Source organism: Rhodamnia argentea, chromosome 6 (genome assembly GCF_020921035.1).
Source record: "Rhodamnia argentea isolate NSW1041297 chromosome 6, ASM2092103v1, whole genome shotgun sequence".
Taxonomy (NCBI): Eukaryota; Viridiplantae; Streptophyta; class Magnoliopsida; order Myrtales; family Myrtaceae; genus Rhodamnia; species Rhodamnia argentea.
Window position 1 is genome coordinate 30,380,006 of NC_063155.1, and position 15,783 is coordinate 30,395,788.

Here is a 15,783-nt window from a genome sequence, read left to right on the forward strand (position 1 = left end):
GCCTACGATTTGTTAGCCCTATTTGTTTGACTAGATGGACCGCCTTATGAACGGCTTATCTGAATGCATAGATCCCGACTGCTTTAATTTCAATGGCATCCTCAAGTGAGATGAACCACTTTCTTTTAGGGAACCTATTTCTCCAATCAGAACAAACTTCATTACACATTTATTCGTTAATGCCCTCGAGGCTTACATGTTAATACGGATACGGATTTCCTATCTTCTTTTCGCATCTCAAGATTTACTCAATTTCACATCGATTTTGTTTTTCCAAAAGAAAAAGATCTTGTTAACTAGTGCCTCAAGTGTACTTGCTAAACACGTTTAATGTGAAAACATCCGATTTCTAAGGCATCGATTGAGCATAACACAAGATCAATGGGGTGTAATGAAAATTATAACGCTTCCTTATTTAGTTTCTCAACTAATGTCTATCAAAAAATCAGTGACATATGTCATCATCCTAAATAAGTATCTCGCATAAATCACACGGATTGAGACGTCAAGGGATCTCCATCCCGATTATGGTGAGCAAAGTTCAGATCATTTAAAGCAATTCGAGTTTATAACACCTTTATGCAACTTAAAAGTCACTCATTGGCTTGATTGTGTCCCGAGAATAGCTACGAAAGAAACAGACTTCCAACATTCAACACCATGACACGAGGGAGATGTATGAGTTAGAGTCGATACTGCATCCTTTAGTTCTATCTTCCTTATGAGAATAGGGGACAGTTATTTCACGAAAAATGAATAATCTGAAAAATATTTTTCTAAAAACAGAGCCTAAAGTTCATGAGTTGTTCACTACCGACAAATCACATCTTCAAACCTAAGTCCTGTCATTCTATCATTGAATCAATAGAGCAAGCTTCGCCATGCGTTTTTGTGTTTCTTCCCTCAATTTGGCCCTGGAATTACCTCCACAACATTTTCCACGAGGCCCCCCGAAACTAATCCGTATGTGTATTTATTTATGTTCGACGGATGAACAGAAACAAGAAGTGGGTGAAGTCAAAGATGAGGAAGAAGAGATAACCAAAATCAAACCTTGGACAAAACAAATTAGGTGGATACGATGTTTCTATCCTAGGCGCCAACCTCGTTAAGCACGAGCTACGTAAGGGGCGCGAAAAAGGCACCGTGGAAAACATTGTGGTTCTCCTCGGATGAATGAAATCCCAAGGGAACATAGCTGTCGCAAATTTTGACCATTCTGGGATTTTCTCGACCCATAGAATCTATCGAAGAACGTGACATTTTGCGCCTGCTTTGTCCAAAATAAAAGGTGGGGGGTTTTTTTTTTTTTGTCCTTTCCTTTTTCTTTTTTGAACCGAGGACGGAATATTGATTATTTTAATAACATTATTCTTCGGAAAAATCCTCGAATTAGTTGGCTGCCATAACCGAGAGATTCCTGCTTCTTCCCCTTTCGGCCTTGTCCGAGATTTGAACTGTCTCATCGATGTCGTGCTTTGGGAAAAAAACAGGAGATTCTGGCAAAACGCAGCATCTTGTTAAAGAACGTGACATCGCAATCATCTGTTCGAGAGACTTTATTTCGTTATCTTGTTCGTGTGTAGACACCGAGCAAAGAACTCGCTTTGACCGAAAAATCAGAAAAATTACAAAAAAAAAAAAGGTTTTAAATTTATTATAATTGAGCCAATTCAGTTCTAAATCTTTTTTTTCTTTTTTTCCCTTCCCTTCTTCTTCTTCCGGCCTGCTGCCGGATCTCAGCATTTTGGCCGATCGCCGGACCTTTGCTATTGGCTGGAGGAAGAAGAAGGGAAGAAAAAAAGAAGAAGAGAAAAACATAAATAAAAAATTCAAAAAATATTAAGATACTATTAAAAATTGATAACGTCGGTGATTTCCGGCAAAGTTGGCCGGAAAAACTGAATTAGTACAAATACAAAAGGGTTTAGGATTGAATTGACATAATTACAATAGATTTATGACTTTTTTGGATATTTTTTCCCAAAAAAATCTCCCATTGCATTTAATAACTTCGCATTTGCTTTCACTTCTACGTAGAAAGCCTCGTCGAAACAACCCGATCAATCGGTGATTGGTATCATCTCGCTATTTAGAAGCATGGAAATATTTGAATGAAGAAGAATGATTCAAACGTTTTGATCATATGTTCACACGATGATTTGCGAGCTTTAAATAAGTGAAGGAAGATGCCAGTGTTATGCAAGCCTTTCGCTGCTTTACTACACGTGTGAAGAAAAACACTGGCTCCATGCATAACCGACACTCCACGATATTCACGTTCCTGCCGACCAGAATCGTGCGACAACAGGTGGTCATTTTCTCATTGCCGACTTCAATATAATAACTAGAAAAAAAAAAACTTTCGTTGCTTGTTTACAGCTTTGTACCGAGCAATTTGTTATTCTTTTCGAATCGCATTGCTTCGAATTGCTCGGCCAAAAGAGGCAAATATATATATATATATATAGAGAGAGAGAGAGAGAGAGAGAGAGAGAGAGAGAGATCTTCATGCTTGTATGACATGAATCATGAGTTTCCAAACTTAAACAATACAACCGAAGAGAATCAATCTTGTTCAGACATAATCATAATCATAATCATAATCTCTCTCTCTCTCTCTCTCTCTCTCTCTCTCTCTCTCTCTCTCTCTCTCTCTCTCTCTCTCTCATGAATTGATCGATGATAGCCCAGATGTTCCTTAATTATAACGCCTCTTCTAATGAGTTGTTTCATCATCTTATGTACATACATCTTCTCATTGTTGTCGAGGCATAGGAGCATGTGAAAAAGGGGGCACGATATCCCACCATTGCCAAGTTCCAACCCAACTACCCTTTTGTTTTCCTGAGTATGCTTTATCTTTTTTGTCAACCAACAAGATTACATAACTAAATATTATCGGGAAAATTGTACAAAAAGTCCTATATCTATTATACGGCAGTCCATTCGGTCTCAAACCTTTCAATTGAGTCAATTTAATCCAAAACATTTTGTTGATTTTGAAAGATTTGATAGGATCACGACCAACCGCTCTAAAAGTTTAAGCTGATAAAAGAGTCGTGGTTTAATTTTTATACATTCCAACACTCCCTCTCACGCTTACTCTGGTCTTTTGCCTAGTACTAAGCGTGGACATATTCATTTGATGAGGCAAATAGGGACCTGGAAAGATTTGAACTCAGAACCTCATATTTTGATACCATGAAAGATTTGATAGAACCACAGCTAACTGCTCTAAAAGTTTAAGATGATAGAAAAAACGTGGTTTAATATTTATATATTCCAACATATTTGTCAATTTAGTCATAAACATTTTTAACAATTTTTCACCAAAGTCCTTTTAACCAGTTATCTAAATAATATGTTTGGAACTAAATTGAAAAAATTTCAAAAGGTTTAAGACTAAATTAACACAATTTAAAGGTTTATGACTAAATTGACAAATAGTCAAAAGGTTTTGGGCTAAATTGGCTTAATTGAAAGGTTTGTGACCGAATTAGCCGCCATACAATAAGTTTAGGATTTTTTGAACAATCATCCCAAATATTGTATGATGTGGTAAAGCATATCATGTATATCCGTATAACGTGTTTATGTTTGACATCGGATCAATTAACCGTTGAGATCGCTTGAGCACGTGCGGTTTACTAGCATTCGAGCCACGATAAATGAGACTTTTGTTACTAGCTATGTTATGCGTCGTAAGGCCACAAAGATATAAGCGCAACCTAATAAGGCATTGGCTATATACTTTGCGTGAAAAAGATGCTGAGACAAAGTGAGAATAGAATGAGGGAGATACAATTACAAATGCATTTAGTCACTTTGAACACGTGCTATTACCAACATCCAATCCACAATAAACGGGAATCTATGTTATGGACCGTTACGTAACAAAAATTACAAGTATTACCCATAAGCCGTCCGCTATTATCTCCAATTAAAAAAATTGTGGAGGGAGAGTGGGAGAGATTTGAATTCATTTAGTATTTACCTATTTAGGTAATCCTCCTACCTTAAAAAGCTATTGCCAAACCCATATTTTTCCGCTTCTGGTAACATCAGACCTAACTACTTCTCTCACTAACCCCACCACCAATACCATGATTTAAGGTTGGGACGCCTGGCAACCGGCTGCAGCCGGTCGCACCAGCCACCTCGCTCCTCGGAGGAGCTTTCTTCCGATTGGCCAGCTCACCTGCCAATTCTCACCGGCCACGTACTTGCGTCTTCCGCCTTTTGAGAACTCCCATCCGACCCGTCCACCTACTCCCCACGGTCAACGTCGCTGATGTCGTTATTCTGATCCAACGTCTCTTGTTGCTTCGGATTATCCTGAGGAGAACACTAATCCATATTTTAATTGGAATTACTTTCCCGAAGCAGAGGTCCTGTCCACCGTGAATAGAAAAATCATCTCATAAATGGGGAGAAGAACAATCAATCAACGAAAATCATGTATTGATAAGTGGAAGCTTCATTTATTTAATTGCTTAAAATATGTCTCGATGTGTTCATTCAAAAAGGTTATGATCGAAAGAGTTTGTCCACTATGTCATGTTCTTATCCCATGAGTGCGTTGTTGTTGTATCTTATCAAATGCGAAAAATGACATTTGCATTTGAGATTTTGTGCAATTAAAGCTGGAAATTCATATATATAATAATTATACAAATAAACGTCAATCAAATCCTGTTTATATCCCATGTTCCTACTTATATTTGTGAATATCGGTTTTCACTAAAAGCCAAAGACGACAAAATCAAAGATAATTTGGGGAAGTCGACACGAATGGTCATTGGTTAATATGTACGATAATCCTCATAAACAAAATTTATCCAACTAAATATGAGAGATTGGGAATTGTATTAATGAAGAGTCCCTTCTCACGCTTACATAAAATTCAATTGCGTGAAACCCAATGATTTAAGCATGTTTTGAAAGCCAAATTAAGCAACAAAAAAAAAAAATGGATCACGGAATTGTGATTACCATAATTAATGAATATAGCCTCGACCAAGTATTGGGATGGAGCACTAAATGAGTAATATATCATCCAACGGAGGTAATAATTACAAGCATTCTAGGGGAGAAAATCACTGGAAAAATTATTCAAAAAGTGCTAAGTTTGTGACACTTTCGTCGATTCAATCATAAATATTTTAATTGTGACAATTTAGTCGTTTAACCTTTCTCAATTTTGACTGGAAGATGGCCAACACCCACCTCAGCTATTTTTTATCAAAATTTGCCGAATAGATTCAATTGGCAAAACTTAAAAAGGCTTAGGACTTAATTTGCACAATTAAAATGTTTAAGACTAAGATGATAACAATGCAATAAGTTTAAATTTTTTTGAAATTTTTTCCCGAAATTCGCTTATGTTTGTTTCTTTGCAAATTGCCAGTTGCCTTCACATGTTGGCCTTCTTTCATCTGTTCTTTGAGGAGTCCCTGCATGAGATTATCACCTTTCGAATCCTTGGCTTCCTAGACACCTCAGGTGACCATACAAAATGAATCAAGGTCCAAAGAATATGATTTGAGAACCTAAAATTTAGTATGCATTGAGAACTTGTCGAAATTCATACTTTTCTAAAGTTGAGTGGTCTAAAACGAAATACAAAAACCAATATACTAATGAAACGAGAAGTTTCTATATAACATTTAACTCTTTTTTTTATATTACTGTGATGAAATTTATATGAACAATTTTTACGAAAGACCCATTTGATTAAATTACAAACGCATGTCCGTTTCAAAAGAAGAAGTGTAGTTCTTTCGTTTGGTGTTGATTCACACAATCTTCAGCAGTTTTCATTTTGAAAAAAAAATTTGGTCATAAAATATCCTAAAGGTCGAAATGAGATCAAAATGCACAATCAATAAAAATCGAAGCTTCATATTGGATTAACGCTTCAAAGACGAATGAAAAATTAATAAATGTTTAGTCTTACGATAGTACGATACAATGTCATCTAAAGACGTCCTTATTACGATTCGAAAGTTACGATTCGAGAGTTGAAAGATAATTCGTTAAAGAGAAAGCGACGGTAAACAATCCAAAATCTGGAGCGGAAGTCCTCATTTCATGTCAAATTCGCTCATTCCCTTTTGACAGACAAAGATGGCAAAGGGTAGAAAGCAAAAGACGAGATAAACCAATGGCAAGGTTGGGGTGTTAAATGCGGATGCTTTTGGGTTGGCAAGTCAAACCAGAAGGGCAGGACCTGACCTTGTCCTATGATTCAACTCATTCAACATGCGACATGATTAATCTGCCTTAAATCATAGCTAATCATGGTTTGTGTTCCTACGTGGATCCCACGAGGCGCATTATTATAGTGGATAAATCCATGCAAGTTGATTTAATTTAGACGAGTCGCCAATTTTATTTTATTTTTTTCCTCTCTCCCTTATCTGGTACATCCACTGTCGGCAACTGTGTACGAGGTTTTTCCTGCCTAGGGAGACGTGGACGATCCACCTCCATTCATAGAAAGTCGTCCCTCAATAAACTTATCTCTGTCCTTTCCCCCCAGCACTCCATTTTTAGCACTATATTATATTTGTAAATTATTAAGGTGGTTGGAGTTTCTCTTTGAAGGGATTTTCCTCTTCCTTCGACTGCAATTATTGCTTTTCGGAGTAATGCCGTGCAAAGACGGGTTGAGGAGCGGTCCATTTGTTTGGTTGGACTCCATTGCACTCAACGCCCATGGTTTATTAAAAGTTATATTCTATCTCCATTAATAATCTGCTGATTCCTTGCTTTGAGAAATATAGGCGAAATTTCCATCCTTTGCAAGTTGCTCTCCTGGGAGGACAATCGAGTAGTACTCTTTGCCGGCTTTTGCGCAAACTAATTTCATTTCTTCGGTTCAATCGAGGCGAGCCATGGGTGTTGGGATGATAGACTTGCAAGAAAATTACTTTCGAGATTAATTTCATTTCTTCGGTCCAATCGAGGCGAGCCATGGATTTTGGGATGATAGACTTGCAAGAAAATTACTTTCTTCCAACTCTGACTGATTGGATCTAGTTAATCTCGAAAGCTAGAGACCTTACGCTTCTTGAGGTGCAGGGTTTTAATTTTCGTTTTACGCAACTAACCCATTCGAATTAATGCCTTTGAAAGTCCACATTAAGATTTTATACTTTAATTGATGTACTCGAAAGTTCACGTGAATTGTGGATATTTCTTATCGTCTCAAAGATGGTCATTTTAAACGAGGTTAACTATGTTGTAAGAGGTCTGAACAAAAAAAAAAAACTAATATTGTAAGAGGTGAAATGAATAAGAACATTAAAGTAAGTTATACCGAGCATTGCCGTCTTGGTAGAGTCAAATTTGTTGAAAGGGAAACAAAGAAGATCTCGGGCCGTTGTCTTGTGCGATGCGTTTCCAAATAAAACCAAACAGGACCTCCTTTTTATCACTGTTCTCGCATGCCCTACCTAGGAATGCATTTCAAGAAACCTTTGTAAAGTCGGAATTCACGAAGATCACTCCGAACACGTAACATCAAAGCCAGTGACCAAAGGAGTGACGTTACTTGGGAGAAAGACATGCTCTCGAGAGAACTAAAATAATGCGAGCAATTAAAGTTGGAAAAAGAAATGGCCGAAAAGAAGTGGGAGGGGGCCGAAAATAAAATAAAATAAAGGATTTGTCCAATGGCACGAAAAAGAACAATGTTAGGCTGGGTCCTAGCACTTCGTTCAATTCAACTCTTGAGAATAGAGGCTACTAGAACGGTACATCATCGCGTGGCCATGACTTCGAGTCCACCTTTCGATGGATCGACTGTATAGTGTTAATTTTGGCAACAAGATTTCAGTATAAGAATTTCATTTAGACCTTTGCATGATCGCTTTTGGCATACGTTCATATCTCCAGCATTTTCGTTTCCGAGTCTCGCGTGCAAAACCGGATCCACACTGCTAAAATCAATTAGAAGAATGGGGATCCGGAGGGGAAGAGGGTGTAAAAATCAACGGAACATCGATTCCACTTGCCATCACAACAAAGTCACATTAAAGGAAAAGGCAACAACATAATAATGTCGTGGTTTACCATGAAAAGGGTCTGGAGAAAAACATCATATCATGCGATTTGGCGAGGTGCCAAGCACACAAGCTAATATTTTATAAATGGCATAAGTGGGGGCAAGCGACCAACTTTTTTTTCCAGCTGTATATAAAAAGCACAAGAAGTTCGAGAAGATTAAGATGCCAACGCTAGACGATGAACAGAATGAGACCGATTGGTTAGAGTCGAGTCAGCACATGGTTCGATTATTTAATCCTAGATTGTCTCGACTGTATCCAAGGTCTAGTGTTGCTTCTCCTTTGTCCTTTACCTTAGAAAAGGCCTGGCTTATTGGCAAATCGATGGTTCACCAAGACAATAAATGGTTCCAAGTTGCCTAATGTGGCACCGGCAAGAAAATCCACAGAACGTACCCAAATGCTGACTAAAAACCCTCAAGAAGCTAGTCATGCCTGGCTGCTTCTCTTTGTATTCGTGCTTGTTTAAGAGAAGGTTGACTATTTCCTTCGCTCCTTCAGTAGACAACAATGGAATACGATGTGAAGCTCACATTCCTTGGTGTCCACAAACAACAAATTAAAGTGCTGGCTCATGCTGAATCTAGGTGGAGAACATGCCGAGGTAACATTGCTAATAGATCAAGAGATCGTATAAAAAATTTGAATGCTTGGGACGTATAACAGGCCTTGGTTTTGTCAACAATTAGTTGCCGTACCTAGGGCCACGACACATCGACAGGCTGAAGTCAAGAAATGGTAAAAGGTCATTGGACTGGGCCTCGATGCTCGCGTGTGCCCAACGCTTGGCCGGTAAACAAGACAAGCAGGAGATAGCAGCACACGGATACAGCACTATAAAGCACCAAAAAGGACGATGCTAAACAGGCTTCAACCGCACCTAGGTTTTCCAACTCTCGCATAGAACAGAAAACATATAATTGTTCTCGTTGGCACAAGAGATCTCAAATTTCAAGTGAAAATGAAACTAAAAAGGGAGACTTGCCCCAAAACAGCATGATGACAACAATGGGCATGAAAGTCCTCAATCTTTGCCCAAATGAACATGACAAACATACAACCATGTATTGCAACCAATATTAGGTCTACATTCAATCCATGCACAAGCGGCAACAGAACAAATACACGATAACAAAGTTATACCTAATCAATTAAGTAGCATACAGATCTTGAGAAAGCGATAAAGCTGTGGGATTGGAGTCCAACAGACGACCACATATTAATGAAGAATGGTTGTCACAAAACAAATACCAACATCAAGATTCTTCTGCATCATCAGGTATATATGCATTCTATCTGCACTGTCGCATTCATTAAGGATGGTGAAACTGCAGACTGATACAACATGCCATAAATTAGGCCCAACACAAGGACCATCTCAAGTTCCAAACGCTTCATAGCCATGCTTCTAGAGCATGATGTCACAAATAACCAAATATGAGTAGGATGAGATTGCAAAGGATAGAAGTTAAGGATATCAAACTTGTATCCAGTTACTACCAAATACCTACACATTATAAATCAAAACATGATAATGCTTCATAGCCAGGAAGCTAGTGTCCTTTCCAAGCTAATCTTCAGAAACAAACTGCTACCCTTGTTTGTTAGGAACACAAATTTACCATTGAGCTAGCAAATATGTCAAGATCCTTATGCGCCATCAGGTACATACGCATTGTATCTGCACTGCTGTATTCAGTATGGATGGTGAAACTGCAGACTGATATGACATGCCATAAACTAGGTCTACACAAAGACAATCTCAAGCTCCAAACACTTCATAGCCATGCTTCTAGAGCATGGTGTCACAAATGACCAAATACGAGTAGGATGAGATTGCAAAGGATAGAAGTTAAGGATATCAAATTTGTATCCAGTTACTACCAAATATCTACACATTATAAATCGAAACATGATAATGCTTCATAGCCAGGAAGCTAGAGTCCTTTCCAAGCTAATCTTGAGAAACAAACTGCTACCCCTTTTTGTTAGGAACACAAATTTACCATAGAGCTAGCTAATATGCCTCTACATGAGAGTTGATTTTCTTTGTCATGCTGTTCCCTTAACTTAGGTTCAAGTAAATAAGGTTATAAGGAGATGAGAAAAAATGCTGCTCCCAGATATCAATTGGTTTTACACAGCTGTTAAGTCAACATGGATAGCAAATCACATCAACAGTATAGCAAAGAGCACAGACATCTTCTTGTTAGACATGCCTGCAGACTGCAGACCAATCGTCAGCTTCCAATGTACATCCATCACTGTCTGTGAAATTGCAGAGTATCGGAATGGATAATCTCACTGTGGCCTGCAGAATGGTTCAAATGTGCATTCAACTGTTAAGAAGATGACAACTTCTATTTTACCTTTCGCTTTACGTTCTTGTAACATTTGAGGATCAAGTTTTATTTTCAAGTAACTGCAAGCTCTTAAAGCATGCAAACGTCTATACGGAGAAATAAGTAAAGGTGACTCACCATGGACCTAGAGCCTCTTACATAGGATGGTTTTGAAAGGTAGAAATAAGTCATGGTTACTCACCATGGCAATGTATTGTGCTTATCTCTTGCCCCACCACTTCTATTCCATCATCATTCAGTAATGAGATCCCGGATGAAGTTATGCTAAACGGGAAAGCCAGCGCTGGGGACATCGGAGATTTAGCCACCTTTATAAACCTTTCGCCTCCATGACAAAACAAGGATAAACATTTTAGCAATAGATGGGTGGAATTGAGCGACTTTTAATCAATTCAAAGACTCTGAGGTGTCTGCTCCTCACAGTTGGCAGAAGGATCTCAACGAAGATCTTGTCCACACAAAAATTTTATCAGCAGAACACGACAAGGTTTTCAAACCTAATTCTCACATTATTAGCATATCGACATAGTCCTCCAGTCCAACCAAAAAAAAAAGTCCTTCAGAAAATACAGCCACTGCAGCAACTTTTATGAGTACTCATCAAAAGAGAGGGACCAGGGACTCCTGGCACCGTAGGCTAGCACTCGATAATCAAGTGTTGGGCAAACCTGATATTGTTTCAAGTATGAGACGAATGGTCACAGCATGTGCCCAGTGAATACCCAAAGCAGCAATTAGGTGGGAATCATACTTAGAAGTGTCCTCTAAATCTTGGCGTCTGGTCCCCACTGCACATAATACACCCAGCGGCTCTAGTTATAAAAAGACTTATGCGGTAGTTTCATGTACTAAATTATCATTATACCTTGAAAATTATAGCGCCAGGCTTCATCACTGCTTTGAGATTTGACTTGGTTTGTAACTACAATTGGAATTCTCGACAATTCAGCCACTGACCTAAAGTGATCATGTGAAAGACAACTAGCAACTAAGCAGAATTTTGACCAGAAATTATGAAATGAAACCAGCGCAGAAAAACTCACTTAAGAAAAGATATGTGCCATCCCAATGGGTTTATCTTGGAAGCTCCATGCTCTAATTCCCTGAATGAATTAACAGCGCTTGCCTCAATCGAACGCCAATACATAATAAACTATAGAGACAAAAAGGCGCTCTAATAATGCTGGACAATTAAATGAAGTCCCCAATGCTTAGTTTTTCTGCATTTTGGCGATCCTGAGACGGCTATAGGACTCAAGCAACATTAAGCTCCACATAGTTCTTCATCCTATAAAATCGCATTTTGGAAAAATAATTACAGACTAAAATCCTCCATCCTCCTCCACAATCCCTTAGGGGTGCAACAAGTTCTGGACACCAGAGCATCAGAATTCAGAAACTTCATAGGATACTGAAACCCAAAACCTGGTTTAAGGATGCATGACAAAAGAAAGACGATTGTCTTGGATGAATTCCATAGTCTATCCTGCCGAAGGGAAAAATATTTACCCTGAAGTGAGAGCTGCCATGCTATCAATAACTAGCAGCTTCACACGGCGCTCCAGCAGCAAAATTTTAATTTGTTGAAGACTGGCAATGGAATATTAGATTGATTATTAGAAGTCTCTTCAGAGATTTGAAGGGAGAAGCAAATAAAAACGCAACAATATTTAAAACGGCTCATTCCTCGAAAAAGAAAAGGACCCAAAAGAAATGAAATGAAAAAGATATTGGTTGAAGAAATATGAGAAGCTAGATCATCGATCAGATGTGAATTCTCACAGTGACAACATAAGAATTTTTCAACATTGGTGGACAAAATCGAGAACCATTACTTTGATTTCCAGGAACATCCAAATAGCTCATTTCAATGTAAAAGAAAGTACTCAAGCTATGAATTGACATTCTTTATTTTATTCTATTTTTGGATAAAATCTGCAAGAACTTCGTCGCTAACAGTTAATAATATGAGACATCTTTCTTGGTCTTCATATTTGTAAGCACGTATTTCATCTGACTCTCTCTGATTCACTGCATATTACCACCCACTGCCTTGTGATACACTTCATAGCCATTGCAAGAAAACAACTACTCTTGCATCTCATTTCCATGCTGCTTAAGTTTGCACCTTTCAGTAAATTCAGCGAGGGATGCTGGCCGCAAGACAAGAATCCGACCAGCCATCTGCTGAATTTTTAAGAACATTATGTTCCGAAAACCTACAATAGTTACATTAAGCAACTAATTGAAAAGGGGAAGAGAAATTGGCTGCATGATGAGGCATACCTCCTGTGCCATTCCGCTCATGTGAAAAATCTCAGGAAAACTCTGTGCACCAATTTCTATCAGCCTGAGAAAAGTGAGTTTCACAATTATGATCATATCTCACATTCTAGAGAAGATACAGGTCCTATAAATCCCCAAGTCAAACAAAGAAATCGTTAAATTACCTTTTTGAACTAAATTTGGACTCCACGTCAATGTATATAACTTGGGCATCTAGACCTCCATGACGCGTTGGCAGAGATGCCAATAATGAGAGCTTCAGGCAAAACTAAGAGAGAAAAAGAGACAAAAGGGGAAGTCAAATTAAGCAAGTCATACCAATAGGCAATAGCTAGACACTTCCTATTCTCTCTACCAACTTTATAAGCCAGTTTAGAAGAAAAGTTTAGCAAGTTTCTCATTAATTATGAACCGGTGCAAAATTCTCTACCTGTTAAAAATAGCAGATAATGTTAACAAGAAGCATAAAAACATTCTCATGGGATGGAAAGTCATTCTGCTCCGAAGAGAAGACAGCAAGTTCTCATTAGATGGCTGGTTTAGAATTACATGTAGACGGATATAACACCGCACCGAACTGGTTTTTTCCCTTCTTAATTCCAAAAAGGAGGGACTAAAAGAGAAAAAATGAGAAGATGAATGAAGTTCCACATCCATTCAAGTAATCATACTTGAGTTTTGCCGATTCCAGCAGGACCGACCAACTCTGTTATAACTCCAAAAGGAATTCCACCAAATAAGGCTTCATCCAAACCTTTGAGTCCTGTTGGAAGATGACCAGCCAATTGCTCATTTTGAATACGTTGCTGTAAAAGTGACCGTGCCTACAATCACAGAAACGAGACCAATACATTAACTGAAATGAAAAGTGAGGCGAAAGTCTCAAAGCCAAGATAGAACATTTCATCATGTAACAAAGCTAAATGCTTAGAGCCATACAGTTTGATGTGGAGGAGACACTCTCTCGCTGATGTGCACCAGTACCGATGTCACTTCTGTCAACCCCATGTCCACCAACTCCATCAGATCGAATTCAGTTAAAGACAATGCATCCTGAAAACACACCAAGTAATTTAAATGCCACTTGCCCAAAATCCAGAAAAGGAGGAAAAAAACAAGGAGTAGTTTCACAGGAGCGCCAAATCAATCCAACCAGATAACATGGACGAAGAAAGGAATCCATCAAAGACGTCCGTCCCACAGGGACAGTAACCCGGCGTTACAACAATGATATCGGTTCAAACACAATGAGATATCAGTGAAAAGAAGACGCGATCGCCATGGTTATACCACTGTGATTCTACAGTGATGAGGCTCAATGGATCGTAGCTACTTTATACTAAACCAACACCTACATGGACGGACTAATACTTGGCCCTATCCAAAACACGACATCTGCGAACTGATCGAGTTAGGATTCAGCTCTTCCCAAAGTTTCCGCCCACAGCTCGAACTCCCAATTCATAACGAAACGGAAAAAGGATAAAGCGTTCGGAGCCGGAATCCACCTTAGCGGTCCTGATGTTGCGAGCGGCGAAGACGTTGGCGATCGATTTAGGCAGTCCCATCTCACTGATCAGCTGGTTCGCCATCCTCGCGCACTTCCCCTTCCCCTTCCCCTTCCCCTTCCCCCACGCTCTTTCCCGCCAAAATCAGAAAAGCCCTAAAAACTCGCACCGTTTGTCGAGAACTAGAGATTCACCCAAGGCCCAAGTCCGCGAGAGCCGGAACAAAAAATCCGTGAGCAAAGCCCATCAGCTTCAAGCCACTCATAGACATTGGGCCCACTCAATGTCCCATGACCATGACGTAGATCGATATCGCACTCCTTAGTGGTTGGTGAGCTGGAGTGGACAGAAGAAGTTTCACCTACGTGAGTCGCCTCTTTTAAGAATATTTCCGAGACTTCCCTTCTAGAATGTCGAAATCCTCCAGCTCATGACAGGTCGGATAAGATAAGCAGGAGGAGAACGCGTGAACTCGGCCTGGTCAGCTTGCGTGATGCTCCTGCGGTGTCGTCGCACCATTATTGCTGTCAAAATTGAAAAATAGGGTTGAGACTTAATTTTTTTGGTCAGAAAAAACATATTCATTTACTAGGATAAAGTACGTGGATACAATGATTACAATCCGTAAGAGTCAGAGCAAAGTAAATCCCAAAGGTCCGAAAAAATATAGAGAACCCAGTTAATTAGTAAATACTTTTTTTTTTTTTGCTTTCACAATCCAATCAGCTACTCTATTAGCTTCTCTGCTTATGTCGGGCTTCATAAATAAGTACATCCAAGTCCCACGTGATCTATCATGTGTTTGAGAGACGGCTTATTAGATTCACGGCGGTAATGGCTCCTTCGTTCGTACCCTCCAAGTAAGCTTCTTCAATATTTATTTTCAAGATATCCCTTGCCAGTAGTCGCCATAATCGAACAGGGCTTACTATTAAAGGTTGGATTTTTCTCTTCCCAAGAAACCAACGCGAGCAATTACTCAACATCGAGTGAGATTTCTCGACTCTACGTTCAGGATTTGGATTCCAGGACCCGAAGATGTAATTGTTTCTCGCCTTCCATACTTGCCAAAGAACAAGTGCTAACAACTCAAAGGTTGAGACTTGGCGAGATTAACATCATGGACTCATCCAAAATGTCGTAATTGTTAACAAGTTACGCCGTCGTTTGATTTGACAATTGGCACGATTGCTGCTTGTCTATTTCTACTTGGTGCCAATCCCGTTGAGCTTTTGTCGTGTTTTTCTTCCGTCACGTGCTTTTTGTATATTTCTCTCGGTCGCTCGCTTGCTCGAAACTAACGACGCTGCGGCTTGTCCGGTCTGGTTTAAAACCCAAAAGTCAAGTCTGTGTCGGCTCCCCAACAAGCATGGAAGTGATGGGGAGTCAGGTTTTGTTGGCTTGGCTTCGTGGCCATCAATTTTGGTAGTATTAAAATCGCCCGCCCCCTTGGCCCCCCCCACAAACCAAAACCCAAAAAAAACAAAAACAAAAAAAGAAATTATTACTTTGACATTTGAATTTTTTCAAGAATTTGATAATACAAACATAGGT

The 15,783-nt window shown here is 39.1% G+C and overlaps 1 protein-coding gene across 12 annotated transcripts; it reads right to left on the reverse strand.

The window, feature by feature from the left end:
• Positions 1-8,477: 8,477 nt before the first annotated feature.
• On the reverse strand, positions 8,478-14,462 carry LOC115752255 (DNA repair protein RAD51 homolog 2). 12 transcript variants are annotated; one of them, XR_007198905.1, is made up of 13 exons: positions 14,093-14,179; positions 13,661-13,774; positions 13,393-13,545; positions 12,886-12,989; positions 12,722-12,785; positions 12,564-12,619; positions 11,945-12,025; positions 11,479-11,538; positions 11,301-11,392; positions 11,104-11,247; positions 10,617-10,760; positions 9,216-9,434; positions 8,478-8,952 (listed from the first exon to the last, which is right to left on the reverse strand). XR_007198905.1 is itself a non-coding variant. In XM_048281235.1 (13 exons), the coding sequence occupies exons 1-12, from the start codon at positions 14,311-14,313 to the stop codon at positions 10,334-10,336; spliced, it is 1,146 nt and encodes a 381-aa protein (XP_048137192.1). In that variant the 5' UTR covers positions 14,314-14,455; the 3' UTR covers positions 9,306-9,435; positions 10,293-10,333. The 12 variants fall into 12 exon arrangements, 4 of the variants coding, with proteins under 4 accessions (XP_048137192.1, XP_048137194.1, XP_030546220.1 ...); XR_004016714.2 differs by lacking the exon at positions 14,093-14,179 and adding an exon at positions 14,230-14,461 and having other exon boundaries at positions 8,481-8,952; XR_004016716.2 differs by lacking the exon at positions 14,093-14,179 and adding an exon at positions 14,230-14,458 and having other exon boundaries at positions 8,485-8,952; positions 11,104-11,223.
• Positions 14,463-15,783: the final 1,321 nt, after the last annotated feature.